Below are 11,577 nucleotides of genomic sequence, written 5' to 3' on the forward strand. Positions count from 1 at the left end.
CAATGGCAACTACAACAATAGCAACAACCGTAACAACAGCGGTTACAACAGTAATAGCAACTATCAGAGTAACAACTACCGAGGAAGAGCGCCGGAAAACATAGAAAACATGCCATGTCACATACACCCTGGGGCCAGACACAAGTTAGTTGAATGCAGCACTTTTCAGCGGCAATTCATGAAAAGAGAAAACATGAATCAAAACAACTCGGAGCCAAAGCAAGAAGAATCCAAGAAGGAGGAAAAGAGAGCTAAAGGAGATTATCAAGAACCCCAACGCCAATTAGCGATGATATTTTCAGGTGTTCCTAACACACGAAGCAAAAGACAAGAGAAACTAGCTCACAGAGCCATCATGGCAGCTGAACCAGCCATCCCAAGATATCTAGATTGGTCAGAGTACCCCATCCACTTCACAAGAGAAGACCAATGGACCAGTGCAGCAAACGCAGGATGCTACCCGCTGGTACTGGGTCCGACTATCGCAGGAGTAGCAGTAACTAAAGTACTCATCGATGGAGGAGCCGGGCTTAACATAATTTTCAAAGATACTCTCAAAAGGATGAATCTAGATTGTGAAGGTCTAATGACACCCACCATTCTACGGAATAGTACCCGACAGAGCAGCTATGCCCCTCGGACTGATAACCCTACCTGTCACCTTTGGCACACCAGACAAATACCGGACGGAATTCATCAAATTCGAAGTTGCAGACTTTGAATCATGCTACCACGCAATACTTGGGAGACCAGCTTTAACAAAATACATGGCAGTACCACATTATCCATACCTACTACTCAAGATGTCAACAACATGGCAGTACAAAGCACATGATTGCGACGTACAAGCAGTACAAATATCCGAAAGATTACAAGATATAAAGGAAGGAAAGGAGATTGCAATGCTGGCGAACGAAATGAACCCAGATGAGATTAAGATACCAGTGAAGAAGCCAAGCAACTTCGCACCACCAAAAGAAGCCGCTACCAAGACTATTGACCTACTGACTGGTGATCCGGAGAAGACGGTAATCATCAGTGCAAATCTCGACCCCAAATAGGAACTCGCGCTCACCAACTTTATTCGGGACAACAAAGATATTTTCACTTGGAAGCCAGCAGACATGCCAGGGGTCCCAAGGGAGTTGGCTGAGCACATAATTGATGTGAACAAAGGGTCCAAACCTGTTAAGCAGAAGTTACGAAGATTCGCTCCAGACAGAAAAGCAGCAATCAAAAAAGAGATCACCAAGCTCATGGCAGCAGGATTCATCAGAGAAATAATCAACCCGGATTGGCTTGCCAACCCGGTCCTAGTAGAGAAGAAGAATTCAAAAGAATGGCGCATGTGCATCGACTACACAGACCTCAACAAACATTGCTCAAAAGATCCATATGTCCCACCAAGTATTGATCAAATCATCGACTCGACAGCAGGATCAGCTCTGTTATCCTTTCTAGATTGCTATTCAGGCTATCATCAAATATCCTTAAGAGAAGAAGACCAAAGCAAGACTTCGTTCATTACACCCTTTGGGGCATATTGCTATAAATCAATGCCTTTTGGGCTAAAAAATGCAGGGGCAACATATCAAAGAGCAATTCAAACTTGCTTGGGGAGTCAAGTCGGAAGAAATGCAGAAGCATACATTGATGATGTAGTAATCAAGACAAAAGAACCCAGATCATTGATAGAAGACCTCGAGGAGACTTTCAAGAATCTAAAAGCATGGCAGTGGAAGCTAAACCCCACAAAGTGTGTTTTTGGGGTACCATCAGGATAACTACTCGGGTTTCTAGTTAGTAACCGAGGAATTGAAGCAAGTACAAAGCAGGTTAAAGCCATCATGGATATGAAACCTCCAAAGAAAGTTAAAGACATACAGAAGCTTACAGGATGCATGGTAGCACTTAACAGATTCATCTCCCGACTAGGAGAAAAAGGGCTACCTTTCTTCAAATTATTGAAAAAGGCAGGAAATTTTGAATGGACAGAAGAGGCAGAAGAAGCATTCCAAAAGTTAAAAGAATACTTGGCATCATCACTAGTAATGACACCACCAAAAGACAAAGAGGACATGATGCTATACATTACAGCAACCAAGAACGTTGTCAGCACAGCAATTGTGGTTGAGAGAGAAGAACCTGGACACGCATACAAAATGCAAAGACCAGTCTATTACATAAGTGAAGTACTAACAGAATCAAAAGTGAGATACCCACACGTACAAAAACTACTTTATGCAGTGTTGATATCATCAAGAAAGCTGAGATATTATTTCCATGAACACAAGATTACAGTGGTAACTAATTTTCCACTTCAAGACATTCTACGCAACAAAGATGCAACAGGTCAGATATCAAAATGGGCAGTAGAACTCGGTGCTCTCAACCTAGACTTCAAACCAAGAACAGCAATCAAATCTCAAGCATTATCCGACTTCATTGTTGAATGAACAGAAGTCAGTCAAAAAGAACCCGAACCAATACTTGATCATTGGAAAATGTATTTTGACGGTTCCCTAAAGTTAGGAGGAGCTAGAGCAGGAGTACTATTCATATCACCAGAAGGGAGATAGTTAAAATATGTGCTACAAATACTTTGGCAGGCAACTAACAATGAGGCAGAATACGAAGCATTAATACATGGTCTAAGAGTTGCAAGCTCGCTTGGGATCAAAAGACTACTTGTCTACGGTGATTTAGCTGTAGTAATCAATCAAGTCAATAAGGATTGGGATTGTACAAAAGATAATATGGATGCGTACTGTGCAGAAGTCAGAAAATTGGAGAAAAATTTCCAAGGGCTCGAAATCCATCATGTACTAAGATATTCCGACGTTGCAGCAGATGTGCTAGCCAAATTAGGATCAGATAGAGCAAAAGTACCACCCGGTATATTTGTGGAAAACTCACAGCCCCATCCATTAAACAACTCGGAAACACAGAAAAAGAGAAGGAGACAACAGATCCAATGGAAATAGATCAAGCAGAAGAACCAGACCAGTCAAGACAAATCATGGTCATACAAAGTGATTGGAGACAAACATACATTGATTTTATCAAAGAGAAGAAACTACCCGAAGACAAAGCAGAAGCAACTCGGGTTGTACGAAGAAGCAAAAACTACGTTCTGGTGGGGGATAAACTATACAAAAGAGCAGCATCATCAGGAGTACTGCTTAAATGTGTTCCGACAGATAAAGGAAAGGAAATCTTGGACAAAATCCACTCAAGATGCTGTGGAAATCATGCAGCCTCTAGGACACTAGTCAGCAAAGTATTCAGAACCGGTTTCTATTGGCCAACAGCACTCAAAGATGCAGAAGAGCTCGTCAGAACATGCAAGAATTGCCAAATGTTTGCTAGGCAATCACATGTGCCGACTCACAACTTAATATGCATACCGCCGGCTTGGCCGTTCTCATGCTGGGGGCTGGATCAAGTCGGACCACTCAAAAAAGCAAAAGGAGGCTTCGAATACATATTTGTGGCAATCGATAAATTTACAAAGTGGATTGAATACAATCCTTTGGTCAAATACAGTACAGAAAAGGCAGTGGAATTCATACAAGACATCATGCATAGGTTCGGCATGCCCAACAGAATAATCACATATCTTGGTTCACCATTTACAGCAAGAGAATTCCAATACTGGGCAAGAGATTGTGGGATAGAAATTGACTTTGCATCAGTAGCACACCCGCAGGCCAATGGACAAGTCGAAAGAGCAAATGGACTCATATTACAAGGTTTAAAACCAAGATTATATGAAGATTTGAAAGATTATGGTGGAAAATAGATCGATGAATTACCAAAAGTAGTATGGGGTCTAAGAACCCAGATCAGCAGAGCAACTGGATACTCACCGTTCTTTTTGGTCTACGGATCAGAGGCAGTAGTACTAGCCGACTTAATATGGCTATCTCTAAGAATAGAACAATATGAAGAAGGCGAAGCAGAAGAAACAAGGCGGTTAGAAATTGATTCAATAGAAGAAATAAGAGACAGTGCAATCATACAAAATACAAGATATCAGCAAGGGTTACGAAGACATTATGACAAAAGTACTCAACCCCGATCACTAAAGCCAGGGGACTCAGTACTACGACTAATCCAGAAGAAAGATGGACGACACAAACTACTCAGTCCATGGGAAGGACCCTTCATCGTGAAGACAGCAATAGGACCCGGCACATACAAGTTGATGACTCCAGATGAAATACCTATAAAGAACACTTGGCATATCAGCTAGCTCAAAAGATTCTACAATTAAGTACAACAGATTGTACTCAAGTTTCAAGAGAAATAAAATAGAGATTATTCAAGAAGAACAGCTTCAAATATGAGCCCTGTCCAACGGACAGAACCAACCCGTAATTAGGTTGGGGAAAAAGGGGCTTCCCTGTTAACAGCCAACCCGGAAACGGTTGCGCTACACGGGCAATCTTGTCACTCAACCATATGGAGATGGTCTGACTGACGGCCAATGGCCAAATAGCTTCTTGGGTAAGGAGACCCAAGCTAGCATTTGTCACTCTACCATAAAGAGATGGTACGACTGACAGCCCTGTCCAACAGACAGAACCAACCCGTAATCAGGTTGGGGAAAAAGGGGTAGCCCTGCAAACAGCTCAACCTGGAAATGGTTGTTGCTATACAGGCGCAATCGCTTACCTCAAGAGCTGGTACGATTGCTTACTTACCCTGCAAACAGCCAACCCAGAAATGGTTGTGCTATACGGGTCCGGTCGCCTACCCCAAGAGTGGTATGATCGAATACTTCGCCCAAGAAGCAGCACAAGCACTCCAACAACTCGGTCGCCTACCCCAAGAGTGGTACGATTGACTACTTCGCCCAAGAAGCGGCACAAGCACTCCAACAACTCGGTCGCCTACCTCAAGAGTGGTACGATCGACTACTTCGCCCAAAAAGCAGCACAAGCACTCCAACAGCTCGATCGCCTACCACAAGAGTGGTACGATCAACTACTTCGCCCAGAGAGGGACACAAGCACTCCAACAACTCGGTCGCCTACCCCAAGAGCGGCATGATCGACTACGTTGCCCAAGGAGGGGCACAAACACTCCAACAACTCGATCGTCTACCCCACGAGTGGTACAATCGACTACTTCACCCAAAGAGCGGCACAAACACTCCAAACAACTCGGTCGCCGACCCAAAGAGCGGTACGATCGACTACTTCGCCCAAGGAGCGATCTACAGTACAAATCAGTTGATTACCCCAAGAAAAGTATAATCAACTCCATCAACTCTACTACATCACAAGAAGAAACAAGCTATGGCAAAGCAGAAAAAAGCCACAAGGAAAGACAGGGTGAAACTTTTCCATATTATTCAAAGACGTCTCAGAAGAAAAAGAAAGACAGGTCGAAGCCTGCTCATTTCAGTCAAAGACAAATTCAAAAGCAGGGCAAAGCCTGATCATATTTTCAGAGACAAGTATATATTACAAGAAACCACAAGTTCATTACACAAAACATCTAAGGAGCTGGAGGCACAGCAGGAAGCACATCCATTTGTTCCAAGATTTGGTCTGTAAGACCACCAAGCTCCACCTTCGCCTCATCCCATCACTGTGTAAACTCTGCAGTCATGGAAGGATCTACAATCTGCTGAAGCGGAGCATCAGGAGTGGCAACCCAGATGAAGGATATAACATTGTTTACACAATGGTAAAAACCACCCTTGACAAACTCAAAAAATTGAGTTGACAACATCGGGATAATGCCTCTCAACCCTTGAGCAAACTCCTCTTGGCGACAAACAACAGCAATAATAGGCTTCACAGCTTCATAAAGAGCCCGGAATTGATCTTGGGCACCTATCAGCTTAGTTTGGAGAGCCCAGAATTGATCATGGACAGCTGCTAACTTCTGCAAATCTTGCACTGACTTCAAAGCCTGAAGAAGGTCACGGTCAGCTCCAGATCTAATCAGCTTGGCCTGAGCAAATAAATCTTGGGCCTCTTTCAATTTGATATCAGAAGAAGAACTTACAGACTCGGCTTGATTTTGAGAAGTACGGAGGGTATTGACCATCTCCTCTCGTTCTTTCTGCCAACTCTCCTTATCCTTAACAAGAGCTGAAAAGAAAGCAGACAAAGAACTCAAAGAAAGAAAGAAAAAACAAGGCAGAAAAAGCAAGTATGCAAAGAAAGGAGAACCCACCAGTTTTTTCTTTCTTCAACGCGGAGACCTCATTCTGAGCAGCAGTAACAGCCTGCAAAGATGAGTCGCGCACCTTCTTAGCCTCAAGCACCTTAGCATTGAGGGCGGACTCCATCAGAGCACGCTGCGCCTTCTCATAAGTCAGGACAACTTCAGTCCGAGCCAGCTCATCTTCCTTTCTTTTCAAATTGGCTTCAGCAATGGCAGTAAATTGCGCCTCATGAGGACCGAACAAGACATCCTGATCTTGAAATAAAGATTGCAAAGCAAAAATATGTGAGACAGCAGCAGAAAAAACCAATATCGAAAGTTAAAAATAACTCGAATACCTTGAGTTTGGCGCCATACGCGCCCGAGAAATTCTCCCACAAAGAAACCAACTCAGACAGCCGCTCAACACGACCGAGTTGGACCAACTCCTCCCCACCCTGAGTTAACAGGAGAGTACTTGGAGTAGAAGTCAAAGGCTGGCCGGCACTAGAAGTACCAGCAGCATCCAGAGCAGCAATAGACGAAGGATTATTATCAGCTGGCTCCCCATTCACTGCATCCTCCCAAGCAGCTGCTTCGAGGTTGTCCAACAGGGACAACCCGGTCGGCAGAATAGGAGTAGCAAAAGGGCTGCCTAAGTTCACTTCAACTTAATGCTCCATTGGAGGAGACACCGGAGTTCCAATAGCCTCCTCCTCAACACACGGAGCAGGAGAGGCAATACGTGGAAGAGAAGCTACAAAGAAAACAACCCGTCAGACAGAAAAGAAAAAAACCAAGAAAGCAAGCATAAACGGGAAAATAACTTACCAGCAGTAAAATCTTATAGAGGTCCACCAGCATCAAGAGCCAGGGAAGAAGAAGTATCCTCCAAAGGCCTACATTCGAAAAAAGAGCTTGGGCCAGTCAGAGACAAAAGCAAAAATGGCGAATCAGAAGACAAGATAAATATACTTACTTGATAACCTTCTTAAAGTTTCCAGCCACCCCTGAGAAGCCAAGATTCGGGAGAGGCACATCGAACAAATCATCCTCAACCACCTCAAAGGAGGGGATTGGGAGGGCCTCTAGGACAGAAGCAGATACAACTGTCACAGAAGGGGCACAAGGTGCCGGTTTCCGACTATAATGAAAAAAGCAATTCAGTTATTTAGGAAAAGAGCAAAAAGACAAGCACAAGAAAATTTACAGCGGAAGACTTACGGTCGAGTGATCAAGGGGACCTCATCCTCAGTCTCCACCTCGCTCAAGACAATAGACCGGCCTTCTATCAAGACAACAAAAGCTGGGATCAGTAAAACAAAGCAAACCAAAAGACAGAGGCAAAAACAACATAGGAGAAAGCACAAGCTCACCTACGAGAACATTACATGTTGAGGCAATCTGACGAATTGAACATTGCCTCTTGGGTAAAATATGCTTAGCAGCAACCTCTGACTTCCGCTTCCTGGATGACAAGATATATTGAGCAATTCGAGGATCATGAACATACTCAACGTAGGAGTGGTGACCTTCAAACAAGCCAGTAATCAACCTGGCAGAAGAAGAACCCGGCCCGGTAGCAGCAACTACCACAGGACCGGCAACAGCATCATCATCTTCATCTCCTTCTTCAGTGGGCTCTTCAAGAATAGCCCGGCCACCACCAGCAACAGCTATCTCAAGCTTAAAAGCCCGACCAAAACCCTGCAAGAGAAGAAGAAAGAAGTCAAAAACAGAATACGAATTACAAAAACCCAAAAGAACTCGGAGGAGATTACCACTTACCTCAGGAGGAGGATGAGCAGCATCATACTCTTCAACACGAGCAGGCATCACAAAGACCCCACCCAGAATACGCCCTAGGCGTTCAAGAATGACCTCCTCAGGCAACTCGACATCAGGAACAAGTCGGGAAGGATCTGAGGGGCCAGTATATTCAAAGCCGTAATGCAACCTCTGCATAAGAGGTTGCACCCGGCGACGCAAGAAACTGGCAACTATACAATTGCCACTTAAGCTTGCCTGCTTAAGCACTGCAACTCGAGCGAGTACAGGCTTCAGAGCAGCACGCTAAGCAGAAGAGATTTTATCTTTTTCCAAATAGAGAGGGGAACGGGAAGAACAGAAAGATCATGAGAAAAGGAAAGAGCAGGTTTTGAAATATAAAACCACTTCTCCGCCCAATTCTTGATAGAATCAGAAAGGGTAAGAGAAGGGAAAGAAACTCCCTAACGGGATTGGATAAGGCAGCAGCCGAGAAAAGGAGTATTATTTCCGTCTGACAAACGCACACGGAAAAAATGACGAAAAAGAAGAAGATTTGGAGGAATTCCAACGAAAACTTCACAAAAATGCACGAAGGTAGAAAGAAAAAGAACCCTGTTAGGGGTAAGATGATGGATTTGAATCCCATAGGATCCAAGAAACTCAAGCAAGAAATCGGACGAGGGATAACAGAGCCCCGCCCGCACAAAAGGAACAAAAAGAACAGATTGGTTCGGAGTGGGAGAAGGGACATCGTGCTCACTAGGACCAGAGAAATTAGAGAGACATTTCTCCTGAAGAAGGCCATGAGCAACAAGCAGATCCAACTCCGCCTCCGAAGTCGACGGCTTGGGGAGTTGCCTCTGCATTTTCCGCATCGCAACAAATTCGGTGTTCTCGATCACCTTGAGCGACGCCTCCTCGTCGACAGATTTGCCCTTATTCTTGCTCTTGTTCTTCGCCACCATCTCAGAAAAACAAAGACAAGATTTGGACAAAAATAGCAGGAGATCAAAGGCACAACGGAGCTAGGGTTTTGGCTGAGATTGGGGAATTTTTTACTGCAAAGGCAAGTTAAGCCAACAGTAACAGAGCAGTTATCTTTATACAAGAAAAATACGCGGCCCACGAGGCCCAAAATCACGCGGATTGCCCGAAGAGGCCCTTCAAAGTTACCGTTCCACAATTACCATGCACACAAAACGAAAAGGCAACGGTCCGTTCAGACTATAATGGATACATGACGAATTAACACATTCACAAGGAGGCAACTAGGAAAGAAGGATGCAACAAGTCAGTCATGACAAAACACCACAGTACAAACATACAAAAGAGCTCGACCACATCAATAAACAACTCGATCACAGAGCAGAAAGGAATATTTTTTCATTTCATCAAAGGTACATTGAGATTACAACAGAATACAAGATCTGATGAATTCGACGAAGAAAGCAAAGGAAATCATTCAGCACAAGGTTGCAACCCTCGAACCAAGATTCGATATTACCAGGCAGGATAAAACAACTCGAACGTACTTTTCTCCAAAGGAAGGGCGCACATCCAAGATTGCTATAGGTGATAGAGAAGGCACCCACAAGTCATCCAAGATTGACAACGACAACCACGTCAATATGAAAGAACCCGGCACCATCTCTAAACACGTGCTGATTTGTATTGGACTGAACCTAAATGGCACAGCAGAAGACTGAATAATGGTTGATCTACAATGGACTGTTGAAGAACAAGCCGGAACACGCGCCAATCATCACTATAAGAACAAAAAAGAAAGGGCAGGCACTGGAAGATGAGGCAACGCAACATGCATCACTCATATCACAAGTCCTACACCATTTGCCTCAATATCCCTTACAGCTAAATACCACCTCGAGACTAGCCTGCTACTAGTCTCTATCACAAGACCTACACCATTTACTAGCAGAAGAAAACAGAAGAAAGGGAACAGGCCCGGGGCTCGTCGAGCTCCCAAACTATAATATCCATGACTACAAAAAGAAGAAGAAGAAACTGCACAGCAGGGTATCAGCAACAGGCCATATTTATAGCACAACTCAGATGCACATATGCCAGACTCATGGAAGAAAAAAGAACTCCAAAAGGACAACCATGTGAACCACTGCAAAGCCAGGACTTCAGTAAAAAATCAGATGTGACTAGACCATCACGAAGGAACAGTACATACCCAGAACAACCATAGTATAAGATAAAGCATATCCAAGAGAATATTTCACAGCAGCAATACAACCCGTGAAGACACATTGAATTCTCCAACAACCAGAATGACAGCAGCAATAAGCAGCCGAACAAACAACTCGGAGACGTGTGAAGGATCACATACAAAATTACAGTGTCAAAGGATTACAGTTGAAAAAGAACCCGGACAAAAAAAATTATAAATCTCATTGATCGAAGACAAATACAAATGTTACAGACGGCCAAACAGGACCGGATAAACTCAGACATAAGATAGAGACAAGATTCTTAAATATTGCAACAAGGAACCTAGTGGCGGCAGCAGCGGTAGCTCGGACGCAGAAGAACAGATAGAGCAGCATGATCATTACCAACCAAGCATAAACCCGGGGGCTGCTCAACCTCACACACCAGCATATCTACGAATGAAGAAAGAATTGAAGAAGAATTTTCCTACTCAAGGCAGAACCACAACCAACAAAGAAGGTATTTATAGCAAACCAGAGGTAAACAAGGCTAAAGATCACAAGAAAGAGAGAGGAAAAGAACAAAAGAGCAAAGCAACAAAGGCGAATAGTGCCCAAAAGCAAGATTCCTGACAAAAAGTAAAAGAAGACGCTCACTCATGGCTATACAAAACCCATCCGTGACCAGCAAAAGACAAAGACCAAAGGAGTACAAATCAAGACCCTTCTTCCGGCTTTTCAACAGAAAAGAACCCGGAGAAGGCTTGGGGGCTGCAAGTACCTACCACAGAAAAACATATTTTCAAATTTTTTGACCCTCCAGCTTTTTTGTACCAAAAAACAAGAGGCTCGGGGGGCTACACTCAATGAGTGCAATTTTTGCAAAATTACACTCGCTGCACTCAAAGGAAAAAGAACCCGGAGGACATCAAGCAAAAGTGCACATCAGCCAAAAGAAGAATCAAAGAAGACCATCTCAAGATTTCACTTCAAGAAGGACCCGGATCAAGACTACAACAACTCGGCCCTTGAAGCTCAATCATGAAATGCTTGGGGGCTTGTCGATGGGGAACCCTATGGGCCCCCCATAGACCATACTGCAGGGAGGTAGGCCTTGGTAACAAGGCCTACAGCCCAATCGCCAAGAAAAACGCGGAGCAAAGCAACGTGCAAAACCGAAACTCCAACATAAACTATACAAGAAAAGGCGCCCGAAGCGTAGCTTAGGACTCTGACCTTGTATCCGAATATGACACAAACAACGCCTCTCAGCGCCTGGACTATAAAGGGCTGGTGAGGGTACCCATTGTAAGAGGAGAACGCATACCCGATACTCAAAGCAATACAACGCAAACAGGCTAACGCCAAAACTGGACGTAAGGTTTTACTCGACCAAGTCGAGGACCTGAACCAGTATAAATCGTGAGTCTCTTTGCGTAACCACCGAATTCCGCTATTCGCCGAAGCCCGA

The 11,577-nt window shown here is 44.1% G+C and overlaps 1 protein-coding gene across 1 annotated transcript in view; it reads right to left on the reverse strand.

Annotated features, from left to right (window-relative positions):
* Window positions 1-9,757: 9,757 nt before the first annotated feature.
* LOC136528762 (uncharacterized) overlaps window positions 9,758-11,577 on the reverse strand; it is an 11,155-nt gene continuing 9,335 nt past the window's right edge. The window contains exon 4 of the mRNA XM_066521745.1: window positions 9,758-9,849. Coding sequence (XP_066377842.1) covers window positions 9,758-9,849 — 92 coding nt within the window. The remainder of the gene's footprint in view (window positions 9,850-11,577) is intronic.

Source organism: Miscanthus floridulus, chromosome 19, assembly GCF_019320115.1.
Source record: "Miscanthus floridulus cultivar M001 chromosome 19, ASM1932011v1, whole genome shotgun sequence".
Taxonomy (NCBI): Eukaryota; Viridiplantae; Streptophyta; class Magnoliopsida; order Poales; family Poaceae; genus Miscanthus; species Miscanthus floridulus.